Source organism: Pinus tabuliformis, chromosome Q (assembly GCF_031772625.1).
Source record: "Pinus tabuliformis cultivar Carrire ecotype Pingquan chromosome Q, CPIR1, whole genome shotgun sequence".
Classification (NCBI taxonomy): Eukaryota; Viridiplantae; Streptophyta; class Pinopsida; order Pinales; family Pinaceae; genus Pinus; species Pinus tabuliformis.
The window spans coordinates 1,302,901,184-1,302,919,646 of NC_142296.1; the positions used below are offsets into that span (position 1 = coordinate 1,302,901,184).

Genomic DNA, 18,463 nt, shown 5'->3' on the forward strand with positions numbered 1-18,463 from the left:
AAGATCTAAGGATAGATTGGGATCTAATGGCTTGGAATGAATCATCTCTATACGGTTTGATCACGCTTATTCTAGATCTGTATACAGACGCATGTAATGTTCTGTAAATATTATGATCTGGGTATAACTCAAGTTTTGGAATAGCTGCAAATCATGAGTGAATATTTACAGATGTATACGCTGGTTGACTATGATAAAATCGCATACATACACAGGTTAGATACATCTAAGTAGCGTATACCATATGAACTATGATATCTGAAGTTACAGGTGGTTCTGGTTGTTGATGAGTTCTAATCACTGTTCACTGGTGTCAGTATTCTGCATATTCAGTTTGGTTGATTGTGTTTAGCTTCAGTGTTGATGGATGAGATCTATAATGGATCAGGATCATAATGATTGATCTAGGTTTGTCTCGAGTCAAAAAGTGCAGCGAAGTTATAAGTAATTAATGACATATACGCTGGTTCGCTTTGGTGAAGTTGCGTATACACGCTGGTTTGGCTCTTCCAAGTAGCGTATGCACTCTGATACATGATTTTTGATGATACAGTTAGATTTGAACATTGTTGCAGAGTTCTGTGTTCTGGTGATTGCAGTTTGTTGATTGGGTTTCAGTGATTCAGTATTGGGTGATTCAAAGATTGATGATGCTAGTGTTGATTGATTGTGTGCTTCAATGATATTGATGGGTCTAGTATGAAAATTGGATGAAACGTGGCCTTCAGATTATGATGATGTGTTCCATGAGTATCCAGTCTGAAAATTTATGAAACGTGGTACCTGGAGGAAGAAAGAGAAGGTTGTAGCCTTCTGTAGGTCAGCACCTACGTACTAGTACATCAGCTAGTACAAGAGCTAAAGGGGTGGTAGCTCCCTTTCAGTAGCAGCTGGAAAACGAGTGAAGGTTGGAGCATTCAGTAGGTCGGCACCTATGTACTAGTAAAAGGATCGGCTAGTACAAGAGCTAAGGGGGTTGCAGCTCCCTTCCAGGAGAAGCTGGAGAACGAGAGAAGGTTGTAGCCTTCTGTAGGTAGAACCCTATGTACTGGTATAAGACTGCTCCAGTACAGAAATATTGTAAAAAGAAGTTTCTTATTAAAAGAAAATAGAGACGACTTGCGGCAGGTGGTTTTCACCCACATTGGGTTTCCACCTTACATCATGGTGTTCATGTGTGCTTCTTATGTGTGATGATCTATTCTGTTTTACTGCACTTGTTTACTGTTCATACGGTTAATAAAAGATCTGATGCACTAACTAAAGATCAACATTTAATGGATTAACTAAATCATAAGTTTAATGGATATATGCTAGTTGCATTAGACACAGTTGAGTGTACACGCAGGTTCCCTTCACTGAAGTAGTGTATATGAATCTGAGTATGAAAATGAAAAAGTGTTTGATTTAATAATACTGATTCACCCCCCCTAGTGTTATTTCCAACAATTGGTATCAGATCATGTCTTTTGGTAGAAGCTTGATCACTTGAAGGAGATCTGTAGAACAATGGGAAATAAGCTTAAGAAGAAAGCACCTAAGGAAAAGAAGACATCCCAGAAGAACTATGACAGTGGAAGAATCGATTGGGGAATATGTGGAAGAAGCACTTCAGGTTCAGAATCACTTCAGAATGAAGATGAACAAGCAAAAGAACTATCAGGTATGAATTTGTTATCCTCTGGTGATACATTTCTCCATCCATTTGAAGATGATGAAAGTGATAGTGAAACAACTGAATTTGCTCTTATGAATGAGAAAGAAAGATATCAAATAGAGACAGAATTTAAAAGGCTTACAGACAAAATTAGGGATCAACAAGATCTATTTCACAAAAGGGAATGTATCTCCAAAGAAGAAGTTACCAAACTAAAAGTCAACTAGAGGAAGGAAACAAGGTAAGGAAACTATTCAAGGAAAAGGAAGATCAATGTCAAAAGTTGCAGGATGAAGTGACATCATTAAGAAGTGAAGTAAATGAAAGGAGCACAACAATCAAGAAACTCAGAGAAAGAACCAGTTACTATGAAAGTCTTGAAGCTACGATCCTCTCGCTAAAAAAAGATCTTGAAGAATCAAATAAGCAGAATAAAGAACTACTCCAAGCTCTTGAAAAACAAGAAAACAAAGTTCTTGAATTAAGAGACCAGTTGGAAGAAGGAAGAAAAGCTGAAGAAAACATGAAGAAGCAGTATCGTGAAAAGGAAGAGCAACTTCAGGTTGAGGTAAATATTCTAAAACATAACTTAGAAGAAAAGGATAAGCTCTTACGATTTCAAGATAGTACTAAGATCTTGGATGATATTCTTGGTAGTCAAAGGTCTCCTGCTATCAAAACTGGTCTTGGTTTTCATGAATCTATTGAAGGTGAATCTAGTTCACAAAATAAGATAAGGAACTCTAATGAACAATCTGAAATACTCAACAAGGAGATGAGAGGTTAGTCCCATCAACAACCAAGGAAAGAAATTCTTCAAAGAAAATCTTTTACTCCTCTGATGAATAATGTTGAATGTTATGTATGTCATAATCTTGGACATGTTGCAGCCAGATGTAGAAGTAGAATGGTTCAAGACCATCACACAAAAAGATCATCACGTTCCAGGTACTTTAAGGGATATTGTTTTTCTTGCAATATGTTTGGTCATAAAGCTGTTGATTGCTACAGAAGGAATATGAAACATGTAAGATGTTATGCATGTAACAAGCTTGGACATATAGCAAAGGAATGCAGGAACAAAGTACGGGCACCATACCAAAAAGAGAAAACATCATCACACTTGAAGATATGGAAAAAGAAGGAAGTATTGTCAGAAAGATGTGGCACAGCACAATGTATAGACATAACAGACTCAAAGGAAGCTGAAAGTGTAAAACTTCAGTGTTCTCAATCTCATACGCAAGTTTCATAAAGAGAAGTCGCGTATATACGCGAGTTAGACAGTGCACAGTCGTGTATATGTCAGTTTGAGAAAAGCAATGGGACAGGTTCAGGAAAAGGGTCTGATATGATTCAGTCCATTACTTGCTCTGTTTGATCATGGTTACAATTTGCTAATCATGTGTGGAAATGTCTTGATACTTATAAGATGTGTAGAAGTGTTTTGATCCTAACTTGTTGATGATTATGCCTTGATACTTTTTGCTAATATATGCATGATCAAATCTGATAGTAAACAAGATGGCACAAGTTCAAGGGGAGCATATACTTTTAATAATGCATTGTTGGCATTATGGTTAGTAGTCCTTGGTGATGATGCTTATATGGCTAAATGATACATCTTGCTATGATATGGTTATGAGTTTTCCATGGTAAAATCTCATATGATTCTTGGGGTTACATAGTTGGTGTTCAGATCAGATTTGTGGTTGATTCTTTAATGATGCATATATGGTGCTTACATGGTGATCTTCTTAAGGATAAGGAGAAGTACAAAGCTTGAATATGCAATTTCATTACTTGATGATGAGTCATTCATACACCGTTGTCGACATATAATACAGTTATGATGCAAGTTCTTGGCGTTCACATGGATGAGGATTGTTGTTGTTGATGATATCAAGAAGTCTTAACAAAAGATCTTGAGCTCAAGATACATAGTGCTATATACAGTATGCTAGATGCATGGATGATTACTCAAAGTTGCATTGTTGGAGACATGATGATGATGAGTTCTTACCCATATGATGACAGGTTGATACTTACATATGTTGATTGATACAGATGAGGGAAGTCCCCGAGTGATGATACATGGATGATATATAAGATCATGCAAATCTTGATGTTGATGAGATGGCTATGGTGTCTTTCGCATATGATATAATGTGAATGATTTTATAATGCTCAAGATCAAGAAAATGAATTGATATCTATATGCAGACATATCTTGTCACAGGTTGATGCTATCTACACTAATGGACATATACAGGGTGTTGGTCTAGATGCTATTGATAGATGCTTATGGAGCAGATCATACACTGTGTATGTTAGTTGTTGATAACTATCATGGTCTTATTTAGATGTTTGGTCTCTGTTATAAATGTCATGTATATCATTCAATGTAAAGGTCATATCAAGACTCATAATGTAATAGTTTGTCTCTGCCTATTGTAGTCATTTGATGAATCCCTTTTGGTCATATGATGTAAATTGTACCCCCACTATGCATGGGAAGAATGATGTAATATTTCAGTCATGTATAAACAATTGGTATCTGGTATATCCCCACTTGGTTGGGTGGATGAGTCAATATTGGTATATCCCCACTTGGTTGGGAGATGGATGTATGTATGAGGCTTTAGTGATAGAAAGGTCATTTATGATGTATAGAGTCATGTTCTTTTTGTAGAATATCTTTTTGCAGACCTTGCTTACAGTAAGGGGGAGCATGAACAACACACTTTAGCAGAACAGAGATTTCAGCATGTACTTAGAGGGAGCATGGACAGATTGGTACACCTTGGCATATACAAAGGGGGAGCTCAATCAGAGATTTCAGCAAGTACTTAGGGGGAGTATGGACAAAGAAGAGAATACCTTGGTTCGCCCTTTGCCCTTGATGTCAAAGGGGGAGAGTGACTTGGTATGGTTGTTGCCATCAAGTCCAAAGGGGTAGATTGTTGGCATTATGATGCATGTGTTGTACTTGATGGAAATCCCTTGTAGAAGAACAACTCACTTATATATAACTAGATGAATCTACAGAAGAGATATCAGATGTGACAGAATACATGGGATGCAAGACAGCTCAAAGGAATCAATTCAGATGTAATGAACAATGACAACTCATTAAGATGACAGTTCTCAATATGGCAAGTTAGCTTTGCCATGAATTCCAAAGAGGGAGATTGTTGGCATTATGATACAAGTGTTGTCCTTGATGACAACTCACACAAATGATAGATCATAGTGCAGCAGATCAGTAGCAAAGAATTGATGATCAGACTACAAAGAATGAAGAAAGAAAAGTATATACGCAGGTTCATTATATACCAAGTCGCGTACATACGTAGGCTCACTATATACCAAGTCGTGTACACACGCAGGTTCACTATATACCAAGTCGCGAATATACGCAGGTTCTCTATATACCAAGTAGTGTATACACGCAGGATCACTATTAAAAAGGCGCGTATATCGTACATACGCACTTTCACGCAAGGAAAGTTGCATACATGTCGGAAAACGAAGTTTTGGGTCCGTGGTATTTAGTCCTTGGTATTTGGACCTATGGTTTTGGACCATGGTATCTCCTCTGAAGTGTTGAACCCAGGAATTAGGTCCATGGTATTGATTCTCTATGGTTTTGGACCATGGTATTGAATAAGGCCTAAGACTATAAAAGGAGAAGAAGATCATTAGGCAAAGATATTCAGAAAGTCTTGAATATCTGATGAAGTATGAGATCTAGTATGCAGGTTATGGGTTCATAATGCTTTGCTAAGGAGGAATCTCAGTGGCTGATGTAGCACAAGATCTAAGGATAGATTGGGATCTAAGGATAGATTGGGATCTAATGGCTTGGAATGAATCATCTCTATACGGTTTGATCACGCTTATTCTAGATCTGAATACTGACGCATGTAATGTTCTGTAAATATTATGATCTGGGTATAACTCAAGTTTTGGAATAGCTGCAAATCATGAGTGAATATTTACAGATGTATACGCTGGTTGACTATGATAAAAGCGCGTACATACGCAGGGTAGATACATCTAAGTAGCGTATACCATATGAACTATGATGTCTGAAGTTACAGGTGGTTCTGGTTGTTGATGAGTTCTGATGACTGTTTACTGGTGTCAGTATTCTGCATATTCAGTTTGGTTGATTGTGTTTAGCTTCAGTGTTGATGGATGAGATCTATAATGGATCAGGATCATAATGACTGATCTGGGTTTGTCTGGAGTCAAGAAGTGCAGCGAAGTTATAAATAAGTAATTAATGACATATATGCTGGTTCGCTTTGGTGAAGTTGCGTATACATGCTGATTTGGCTCTTCCAAGTAGCGTATGCACTCTGATACATGATTTTTTATGATACAGTTCAATCTGAACATTGTTGCAGAGTTCTGTGTTCTGCTCTGTGTTCTGGTGATTGCAGTTTGTTGATTGAGTTTCAGTGATTCAAAGATTGATGATGCTAGTGTTGATTGATTGTGTGCTTCAATGATATTGATGGGTCCAGTATGAAAATTGGATGAAACGTGGCCTTCAAATTATGATAATGTGTTCCATGAGTATCCAGTCTAAAAATTTATGAAACGTGGTACCTCGAGGAAGAAAGAGAAGGTTGTAGCCTTCTGTAGGTCAGCACCTACGTACTAGTACATCAGCTAGTACAAGAGCTAAGGAGGTGGTAGCTCCCTTCCAGTAGCAGCCGGAAAACGAGTGAAGGTTGGAGCATTCAGTGGGCCGGCACCTACGTACTAGTAAAAGGATCTGTAGTACAAGAGCTAAGGGGGTTGCAGCTCCCTTCCAGGAGAAGCTGGAGAACGAGAGAAGGTTGTAGCCTTCTGCAGGTAGAACCCTATGTACTGGTATAAGACTGCACCAGTACAGAAATATTGTAAAAAGAAGTTTCTTATTAAAAGAAGATAGAGATGACTTGCAGCAGGTGGTTTTCACTCACTTTGAGTTTCCACCTTACATCATGGTGTTCATGTGTGCTTCTTGTGTGTGATGATCTATTCTGTTTTACTGCACCTGTTTATTGTTCATATGGTTAATAAAAGATCTGATGCACTAACTAAAGATCAACATTTAATGGATTAACTAAATCATAAGTTCACTGGATATACGCTAGTTGCATTAGACACAGTTATGTGTACACGTAAGTTCCCTTCACTGAAGTAGTGTATATGAATCTGAGTATGAAAATGAAAAAGTGTTTGATTTAATAATACTGATTCACCCCCCGCCCCCCTTCTCAGTATTATTTCCAACAGCGTTCTACAAGAACGTCACAATTTAAGCTCAAAGCTCCAATAAAAGGCAATTCACTTTCTTGGTAGAGGCCTATTAGATGAGGCTCGAGACCTAGGGCTTAATTAGTAGGTTCAGTGTTGTGATGACCAAAGGTCAAGGCGTGGAGAAAGGGTTTCCAAAAAAATATTTTCAATAAATACAAGGCACATGAAACCCTCAAAAAGCTCCCAAGTTGAAGCCAAAATCCAAACTAGGGTTAGCTTATGGCTAGTAACTAGGGCAAAGAAATTTATGGGCAAAATTGAAGTGAATGCCTCCCAACATGAGTGATTTTGTGGCAACCACTATCCTCTTGGCAATTAGACTCTCCAACTCCGGAAATTCCTCTTCCCTATGAATTTGCACCAAGCCCTAGCTTGGTCGCTTGACCTTAAAGGGGTCGAATTGGGGCAAGAGAAAAGAGACAAATTATGGAAATGCTAGTGCCTAGATCCTTGGAAGAATGGAGTCTATGATTTTATTGATTGACCAAAAATTTGCTATGGAGGCCAAAGTATTGACGCCCTAGCATCAAAAACCCTAACAATTACATATGTAATGGGTAAAGGGGTTTTATGGGAGAGCTAATTAAAGTTCACCACTAGGAAATTCATTTACATGATATTCATGAATAACGCATGCAATAGTGACACTAGATACCATTCAATATATTTTTCAAAAAATCATGGCACAATAGCAAACCCCCAGATTCAACATATTTCATACATTAAACATGGAGAAAATAGATATTCAATAATGAGTTCACTTACAAGGCAACATACAAAAGATTACATCCATTGATCTTTGATAATAGCACCAAAGACAAATGATTTGCTCCAAATTTCGAAATGCATTCATAAAAACCAATTACTACACAAGACTAGATGGCCAAAATTCCAAGTGTCTCACGATGAATGATACAAATGACTCCTTTATTTATATGAGTTTGAGTTCCTACTTTAGCCTATTAGCCCCTAAAACAATAAAATAATATGTAAGAAACAAGTTAGGTCACAAATCGACCTAGTAGCCAATGAGAAAATACAAAATTCCCCCCCACACATGTGAGTTGTAAAGGAGAAAATGTTTACATCATGCATGTTTAGGCTTGCTTAGGGCAAGCGTTGAGGGTTCAAGGTGCCATTATGTGAGTAGAGGCCCTCTAAAATAGCCTCTTAGGGGTTGACCCCTAGGTCTTTATCAATTTCCCTATGTGGACCCCAATTTTCATTAAGGCACAAAAATGGTCTCATGAATCTCCAGGTGGTTAGCATGTGTGTCTTTGCTCCAATGTTGAGGGCTCTCAAAGTGTTGCTAGCCCTCCCATGTCTCATTGTGTAGGACCCTCCTCCTCTAGGCCTTGGATCAACTGTCAATCTCTCATGAAGTGCTAAGCCCATTGGGGCATGTTAGATCCAGGTGCATCATCCTATAAAAGTCATCAATATAGGGCAAAGTGCTAGAATGTTGTGGGTGTTGGAGATACCCATAGCGATGTGTGATGCTCTGCTATAGTTTGGAAACTCGTGGTGATGTGTGATGCTCACCCGTGGGTGTCAATATGTTCCTCTTAAAGACTTGAGCCCCAATTAAGTTGCCCAAGCCATGGATGTCGAACCACTTAACAATTACACACAAAATCCAATGCTAACATCTACATGATCTTGCATCGAGGTCACACAAGCTCGCAAGTAATGGGCAATTTGACACTTCAAACGAGGCTCCCCTTCCAGAATCAAAGCTTTGAACTTGAAATAGTGTTACCTCCCTAGGTAAGAGTGGCTTATAAACCCACCCTATTAAGTGTTTCCAACCACCAAATGAAAATGACATGTCCTTGGTGTTGAGAGGTCAAGGGCAGCAAGATTAAGGTGATTTCTCTTACTTCAATAATTGTTTGTGATGTTCTTTTACTTAATGTATTTGTAAATAGCTTTTTTTCACTCGATTATTATTGTGTTCTTATCATCAAACAACTACCAAACTATGAATATCAATGAGACAAGAGGACACAAAATGTACGCTGCTAGCCATGGCCAAAACCTCTAATAATGTAAACTTTGAACGGGAACTATAAACTCAAAACAGAAACTCTGGCAAAAAAACTCCAAAAAAAACATTAAAAAAAGTGCTAAAATCGAAAAGTGTTGATGTTGGAATAACACCCTTTTTTTTGTCCAGGGTAAATTTTCAACATGTTTAAAAAATGGCGGTCAAAACCAATTTTTTGTGCAAAAATTGTCCAAAAAACACCCTTAAAATATTTTATCATGACCCCGAAAAACATTAAAATTTCAAAAAAATAATAATAATAATAATAAAAATTAAAATTAAAACAATGAAAAAACACAAAACAAAAAATAACAAAATAACAAAACATAAATAAAAATATATACTAAAAAAAAAATCTATAAAAAATAAGAATTAAAAAACTAGAAAAAAAAATTACAAATTATAAACAAATAAATAGTAAAACAAACATATTAAAAAATAAATTAAAAAAAAAAATGTTAACCATAAAAAAAATTGGGAAAAGAAAAAAAACACACACACATTAAAAAAAACTATAAAATTAAGTGGGTAAAAATAGCAAAAAAAAAAAAAAAACATTAACAAAAAACTAAAAAAAAAAAAAAAAAAATTAAAAACAAAATAAATTTAAAAAAAATGGAAAATTAACAAAAAAAAATTAAAAACTAGTGAAATTAAAATTAAAATGATGATTACTTAAAAAAATAAATATAAAAATACATATATGTGAGACAAAAAATAAATAAAAAATGTTTAAAAAAAAATTGTTTCAAAAACCATAAAAGAATCTAGACAAAAAAAATAGTAATAATAATATTAATAATAATAAAAATAAATAAAAAATAAAATATATTAAAAAAATTTATATATATAAAATTAAGTAAGTAAAAATAGAAAGATTAAAAAAATCATTAACAAAAACTAGCAAAAAAAAACAAATTAAAAAGATTAAACAAAAATCAAAAATCAAAACAAAAAAAAAAAAACCTAGTAAAATTAATATTAAAAACATTTAGAAAAAACTAAAAAGACAAAAATAAGCTCAAATTATTAAAAAATAATAATAATAATAATATCGAAATTTTAAAAATATAGGTTTTTTCCAATTAAAAAACATTTTCAACTTACAAAAAAAATGTGTTTTTGATTTAGAAATAAATAAATAAATTTTTTTATTACATTTTCATTATTTATTTACAAACAAACAAAAAAAATATAAATATAAATTTTTTTTAAAACGTAATTTTTTTATTTGAACAAAAAAATTCGTTAAACAATTTTAATAAAAATTATTAAAATTTAATTTATTATACAATTTTAATAAAAAATAAATTATTAAAAAAATTTATTACAATATTTTAATAAAAATTAAATTTTAATTTTTTTTATAAATTTTGTTTTTATTTAAAAGAAGAAAAAAAATAAAAAAATAAAAATAAAATTTGGCCCCCGACCGCGCCACCACCGTGCGGGGGGAGGGCCATGGGGCGATTCCGGGAATCGCCCACGGCCCTCCTGCAGCCTGATAGTTGCGCGGCCGAAATCACCCCACGGCCCTCCCGCCGCCCGATGGTGGTGCGGCAGGGGGCCAAATTTTTTTTTTATATAAAAAAAAATAATAATAATAATAATAATAATAATAATAATTTTTATTGGGGAAGAGGCGATGACCTACGGCTGCTGCAACCAACCCTAGGGTTTCTGCGAAACCTGCAAACGGCAGGCCTGTCAAACTCGGTACAACCGGCAGAGTCAGGCGAACCAGCGATCAAGGAGAAGCGCCCATAAGGAACAAGGCAAAATGCAACCTCCTCAGGGGGAGGGCCAGGGGCCTCCCCCCAATTCGGACAACCGAACACAGCATACGGAAGACAAGGAGAATGAAAATGAACTGAGCGGCGGTACCATGGACCACAGAAAGCAGAAAGGAAAGGACATTGATGCAGAAGAAAGAAACAGGGCAAGCTCTTCAACTTGCAAGCCTGTAGCTGCCCACAGACCAAGGGTGGAGTTCCCGAGTGACCGTATCAATGCTAGGATACAGTACATGAGAGATCACGCGCTGATCGGTAAATTCATAGGAATATGGCCGACGGAGAAAGCGCTGAGAAGTTGGATCAATACTAAATGGCATCCAAAGGGGCACATCACTCTGCACTTAGGAGCCAAGGGCTTCTTTACAGCAGTTTTTAACTGCCTAGAAGATCGCAATAGGATATTGGACGGGGGTCCTTATTTTTTAAACTCTGCAGGCTTATACCTCAAAGGTTGGGTCAAAAGATTCAACCCAGACAAGGAGGATCTGAGCTCTGCGCCAGTGTGGATAAGGCTTTACTCACTGCCGTGGGAATACTGGGAAGAAAAATCTCTACAAGAGATTGGGAACGCACTTGGCGAGTTCGTAAAGATTGCAGAAGAAACAAAATCATGCAGATACACATCCTATGCTCGGATCTGTGTCTATATGGATCTCAAGCAAGCGTTGCCAGACACGGTAAGTTTCTTTCATGAAGACTCTGAGTGGATTCAAGTTGTAGACTATGAACATGTGCCCTTTAGATGCAGGAAATGCCATGATATAGGGCATCTCTATAGAGATTGTCCTCAAAATAAGAAACCCTCCTCCCAAGACAGTTCCGACAATCAAACAACAGATGGCTTCACTAAGGTAACAAATCGAAGGAGAGGAAACAAGAAAGCTACAGGCAATCCCAAGGTAAATGCAGTCAATAAGGCAATGCCTACAACGAGCAATAGTTTCGCAGCACTGGCCAAGGATGATGAGCAAGATTTGGAGAAGGAAAGGGAGAAGGACAAAGAAGCCCATCAAGAACAACCAGGCGAAACTTCAGGGCAAACAGGAAAGAAAACTCAAAAGCAAGCAAACTTGATATCTCAAACCAAATCCATGCCATGGCAATCACAAGGAATGGACGTTGAATACACGCAGCCAAATGAAAAATCATCAAATGAACGAGTGGATACCTCTCAAGAACCTCAAATCATGGAAGAAGATCCGGAGCCCTTAGATATAGGGGAGCTGGACATACTAGGTTTGGAACAAGCATGCAAAACAGGGAATTTTGAAAAAATACCAGAACGGCAAGTGGATAACCTAGTAGAAGTCTTGAACAGAGCACAGAAGAAATACTCTCTAGGAGTCCAAATAGGAAGTCCATGGGATGGTAAATTTATCACCAAGGACAATAAGAAGAGAGGCAGAAAAACAACACTTGAAAGAACTATCAAGATTGGAGAGATATTAGTGGAGTCAAGGAGGTATGCCAAACTGACCAAGTATTTCAATGCAAACCCCCACCCTTCTCAATGAATTTGATATCATGGAATATCAGAGGGCTCAATGGCCCGAGGAAAGGTAGATTATTAAAAAATATGTTGATGCAAGAAAAACCAAGTATACTCTTTTTGCAGGAGACGAAATGCAGCTCAACAATTTTGGAAAAAATAGCAGCGAAAGCTTGGCCAGGAGGGCTAGTTACAGCTGTTGATGCTCAGGGAGCTTCGGGAGGACTGGCAATCCTTTGGGATGCCCGGGCCATCCAACTTAACAATATACAAGCTAACAAAAGTTTCATCCAGGCAACTTTCCACCTCTCAGGTACTAATACCCATGGACTGATAACTAATGTATACTTTCCTCAGGATACTGCTCAAAAAGCTCAAATCCTGAATACATTGTCAGAACTCAACAAAGACAGGCCATACCCACTGTGGATCTCTGGAGGCGATTACAACATGACAGCCAACATGGAAGAAAAACAAGGCGGTAGAAGCAGAGCAAATAGTGATGGCAATCTACTAAAAAATTTCATTAATAACAACTGGTTGATAGATATTCCCACAAGCAACGGCCTCTTCACTTGGACTAACAAAAGGGAAGGTTTGCAGCAGATTGCTTCGCGTCTTGACAGATTCCTCATCTCAGATAATGCAACTCACTTAGGAGGGGAATTCACAGCATCTATTCTTCCTATCTCTGGATCAGATCACTGGCCTATCGAACTACAATGGAACAGGCCAGGCAACAATCTCAAACGCCCCTTTCGATTTGAAGAATTTTGGTTATCTCACCCGGACTTTGAAGAGCTAGTCAGATCAACCTGGCTCAACTTCAATCCGGCTGAAGGCACTAGAATGTCCAGGTTCCAGCAAAAACTCAAGCATCTAAAAGGGGCAATCAAACAATGGAATCATAATACTTTTGGCAACATCTTTAAAGCTCAAGCCATGTTAGGATATTCCGACACATAGGAAATAGTTAAGTACAACTTGGTCTAGTATAGAGTTAGGTATAGAGTTAGGTAAAGTGTGTTTCTTTACCGTTGTACATTTTGTAACTTACAATCCGACGGTCACGATATGTAGTGATCCAACGGTTCATTCTCTCCTCGGTATTACCGACACTTGATCTGTGGCTTGACACCCGATTGGTCCATGAATTCTATTTAAAGCGCATGGAAGGTCATTTGTAGGGTAATCCGTGCATGAGAGAAGCTTATGTAAATTTTCATTCTTTAATTAATAAATTGCCTGAAGTGGTCGCGTTGGCTCAGGCCGTGGACTGTTTCCCTCTTTGAGGGTTTTAACCACGTCAAAAATACTGGTGTATTGATTTGTGATCTGGTTGTGAGCGGTGTCCTTTTGGTGTCAAAAATATATATGTTGGTGATGATAGATCTCTTAATGTTGTAGGAAATGGAACTGTTCATCTAGACAATGGTCAGTTTAATGATGTATTATGTGTTCCAACCTTATCCTGCAACCTTCTATCTGTATATCAGATAACTCATTCAGGTGAAGGTAAAATCGTTGAGTTTTCACCTCATGATGTTGTAATCAAGGACTTAAAAGATCCTAAACAGATTTTGGCCACTGGCATTGTTGATGATTCTACAAGGTTGTATAAGTTTCACAACTTTGGGTCATCAAATCTTCCCTCAGTATTTGTTGCTCATAACGATGAAGTGAGCAAACTTTGGCATGAGCGATTTGGTCACTTAAACTATCGCTCCCTTCAGCATCTATGTAAAGAAAATATGGTGACAGGTCTTCCTATGGTATCTTGCAGAGATGGTGTTTGTTCCGGATGTGTACTCGGAAAACATCATCGGGACAGTTTTGAAAAACGTGCCTCTTGGCACGCCTCAGCCCCTTTACAGCTTGTGCATAGTGATTTATGTGGTCCACTTCCAGTTGTGTCATTCTCTGGTTGCAAGTACTTATTAACTTTCATTGATGATTTCTCCAGACGCACTTGGTTATACTTCTTAAAACTCAAGAGTGAAGTATTTAACACTTTTTTGGCCTTCAAGGCCTTTGTTGAAAAGCAATCTGGACATCAAATTCTTAAGTTAAGATCTGATAATGGTGGAGAATATGTTAAAAACACATTCCTCAACTATTTCACTGAGAATGGAATTCAAATGCAACATACTGTTCCATATACTCCACAACAAAATGGTGTAGTTGAAAGGAAGAATTGCACCTTAAAGGAAATGGCTAATTGTATGCTACAATCTAAAGGACTTGGTCTTAGTTTTTGGGCAGAAGCAATTAACTGTGCAAATTACATAATAAATCGCACTCCTACTAAGGCTTTAAAGAATATCACTCCAGAAGAAGCATGGAGCTCAATCAAACCAGATGTAAGTCACTTTCGTGTTTTTGGAAGTGAAGCGTGGGCCCATATTCCAGATGAAAAGCATAAAGCTTTAGAACCTAAGAGTGAAAAATGTACTTTTGTTGGATATTCTGAATATGTAAAAGGCTATAGACTTATTCCATTTAAGTCCAAAAATGTTATCATTAGAAGAGATGTAAAATTTGATGAAAATATATCGGCCTGTGAGCCTAGTCCGGGGGATGTGCCACCTCTCCCTATCTCTTCTACCTTTGAAAACATTTCTTCTTCAGATGATGAAAGTGAGGATGACAATCCTCCCCCACCATCTCAGGATCCTCCTTCAGCTCCTGAGCTTCCAAAATGGGTTTGTGCTACTCGAGATGCAGCAGGTGATCTTGCCGGTGATCCTTCAGATCAGCGACGCACACGTTCTCAGTTCGAGAGAGCCTCTTCTTTACTGGCTCAAGCTCCAGTAAATTATGATCCTGACACCTTTGCAGAAGCTTCAGGCCATCCAGATTGGGAAGCAGCTATGAATGAAGAATATCATTCATTATTGGCAAATGATACATGGGATCTTGTTCCTTTACCAAAGGGACGAAAACTTGTTAGATGCAAATGGGTTTACAGAACCAAGTATGGACCAGATGGAAAAGTTGATAAACATAAAGCTCGTCTTGTTGCTAAGGGCTTTTCACAGGTTGAAGGCATTGACTACACTGAAACCTTCTCCCCTGTTGCCAAAATGAACTCTATCCGCCTTGTTCTTTCCCTTGCTGCGTCTTTCAAATGGGAAGTCCATCAGATGGATGTTAAATCTGCCTTCTTGCATGGGGACTTGCATGAAGAAATCTATATGGAACAACCCATTGGCTTCATACAAACAGACTCCAGCCTTGTTTGTCGATTTAAGAAATCCCTTTATGGTCTCAAGCAAGCTCCTCGGGCTTGGTATGCCAAAATGGATAATTTTCTTTTAGAATCTGGCTTTTCTAGGTGTCATTCTGACAATACTGTCTACACCAAGAAAGTGGGCAACTCTCTTATCATCCTTGTTCTTTATGTTGATGATCTTATCCTTACTGGTAGTGATCCCAACCTTATAAACCATGTGAAGTCTAGCCTCAAAAGGAAATTTGAAATGACAAACTTAGGACACTTACACTATTTTCTTGGTCTTCAAGTCTTGCAATCCAAGGAGGGTATTTCCCTTTCCCAGTCCAAGTATGCTTGTGATATTCTACGTCATTTTCACATGGAAGACTGTAAGCCAGCCCCTTCTCCCTTTCAGTCTGGAGTCAAACTCTCAGTCACTTGTACTTCTCCTGAAGTTGATGCTACCTTATACCGTCAACTTGTAGGAAAACTTTTGTATCTAACCCATACTCGTCCTGACCTTTCCTTTGTTGTTGGCCTTGTTGCTCGGTTCATGCAAAACCCCCGTGAAAGTCATTGGAAAGCAGCTAAAAGAATACTTCGTTATGTTCGAGGTACAGTTCAGTTTGGGATTCATTACAGTGCCGAAGCAACTCCTCTATTTGTTGGTTTCACTGATTCTGATTGGGCTGGTGACCCTGATGATCGGAAGTCTACTGCCGGTTATGTCTTCACTCTTGGTTCAGGACCTATTACATGGGCTTGTAAGAAACAGGGTGCCATTTCTCTTTCGTCAGCAGAAGCAGAGTATCATGGTGCCGTGGAAGCTAGTAAGGAAGCCTTGTGGCTTCGCCAGATCCTATCAGAGTTTGGCTTTGAGCAGCAGCATCCAACTACACTTTGGTGTGATAATCAAAGTGCCATTCAGCTATGCAAAGATCCAGTTCAACATCAGCGCAGCAAACACATTGAACTGCACATGCACTTCATCAGAAAGCTCATTCACGACCATGTTCTTGAAGTGCAATATTGTTCAACAGATGATCAAGTTGCAGACATCTTCACAAAGGCTCTCACAGAGGCGAAGTTCACTAAACTTCGATTTATGGTTGGAGTTCAGGAAGTTGTCACTAAGGGGGGATAGGCTCTAGTGCCTCCTTCCTTCTCCTATTGTGTCATATTTGTAAATCCTTCAATCCTATCCCAAGTTGTTCTTAAGGGGGGATGTTAGGATATTCCGACACATAGGAAATAGTTAAGTACAACTTGGTCTAGTATAGAGTTAGGTAAAGTGTGTTTCTTTACCGTTGTACATTTTGTAACTTACAATCCGACGGTCACGATATGTAGTGATCCGACGGTTCATTCTCTCCTCGGTATTACCGACACTTGATCCGTGGCTTGACACCCGATTGGTCCATGAATTCTATTTAAAGCGCATGGAGGGTCATTTGTAGGGTAATCCGTGCATGAGAGAAGCTTATGTAAATTTTCATTCTTTGATTAATAAATTGCCTGAAGTGGCCGCGTTGGCTCAGGCCGTGCACTGTTTCCCTCTTTGAGGGTTTTAACCACGTCAAAAATACTGGTGTATTGATCTGTGATCTGGGTGTGAGCGGTGTCCTTTTGGTGTTCTTTCTGAGGAACTTACCCTGTAAATTCCTACAAGCCATTCTCAACTCAGAGATGAAAAAAATCCAGCAAACCATTATCACCGCCGGGCGCACGGAGGAACTTACCAAACAGGAGCAAGCTATAGAATCTAGAATTTTAGAAAGGGACAAACAGGAGGAAACATTATGGAGACAGAAATCAAGAATCAGATGGCTAAAAAGTGGAGAAAAGAACACAAAATTTTTTCATAAAACTACTGTGCAGCGCAGAATGACAAATTACATCACTCACATTAAAAATGAACAGGGGGATAAAATTGAAACTCATGACGGCATTGAAGGGGAATTTCTCAATTATTTTAAGAAAGCTCATCAGGAACCCAACATAAACAGAATGTCGGCCATCAATAAGCTTCTAAAGAACATACCCAGGATAATAACAGAGGAACATAATAGTCTTCTCGTTAAGCCGATTAGCTTACAGGAAGTTGAAGAGGCAGTTCAACAAATGAAGGAAGGGAAAGCGCCCGGTCCGGATGGTTTCACGTCGAATTTTTTTCATAAATTCTGGGACTTGATAAAGAATGAGGTCTGGCAAGTCGTGGAGGAATCCCGGGCTCTCAGATGGATGTATCCAGGCTTAAATGCTACCTTCATAGCCTTAATTCCAAAGGGGGAAGATTCCAACACTCCTGACAAATACAGACCTATTGCTCTGTGTAATATCATCTATAAAATTACTTCAAAAGTAATAGCAACAAGATTAAAGCCGCTGCTCCCTCTTATTATCTCGCCCGAGCAATCAGGTTATGTAGAAGGACGACAAATAACGGACGGGATTATTTTAACTCATGAGATAATCCACTCCTTAAAGCAAACCAAGAAGCCAGGTATGTTGCTTAAGCTAGATCTATCTAAAGCTTTTGATAGTCTCAGTTGGGTCTATATACAAAAAATTCTTATTGCCTTTGGCTTTGCACACTCATGGGTCAGATGGATCTTTAACCTATTATCTTCAGCTTTCTTCTCTGTGTTAATTAATGGTATTCCTTCGGCTACTTACCGTCCCTCCAGAGGTATAAGGCAAGGAGACCCCTTGTCTCCCTTTCTCTTTGTAATAATGGCTGAGGGATTGGGTAGAAGCATCACCGCTGTTAGGCTTGATCAGCAATTAAGAGGTCTTTCTTTTAACAACTCCCCTGCCTATTCCCACCAGCAATTTGTAGATGATAATATGCTTTTTGGCCATCCTTCGGTGCAGGAAGCTCGCCTCCTCAAATCAATCCTGTCAACTTTCTCTGATGCTTCTGGTGCCCTTATCAATCGAGTCA

At 38.1% G+C, this 18,463-nt stretch overlaps 1 protein-coding gene across 1 annotated transcript; it reads left to right on the plus strand.

Annotated features, from left to right (window-relative positions):
• Positions 1–10,800: 10,800 nt before the first annotated feature.
• Positions 10,801–13,271, plus strand: LOC149224610 (uncharacterized). The gene is made up of 2 exons (XM_089388224.1): positions 10,801–12,278; positions 12,446–13,271. The coding sequence occupies exons 1-2, from the start codon at positions 10,801–10,803 to the stop codon at positions 13,269–13,271; spliced, it is 2,304 nt and encodes a 767-aa protein (XP_089244350.1).
• Positions 13,272–18,463: the final 5,192 nt, after the last annotated feature.

What these genes read in the sequence shown, in the direction of transcription:
- LOC149224610 (XM_089388224.1), top strand. Translation starts at nt 10,801, where the DNA reads ATGCAACCTCCTCAGGGGGAGGGCCAGGGGCCTCCCCCCAATTCGGAC. An exon ending in ATATTAGTGGAGTCAAGGAG is followed by an intron (nt 12,279 to 12,445) that starts GTATGCCAAACT and finishes GACGAAATGCAG; the next exon opens with CTCAACAATTTTGGAAAAAA.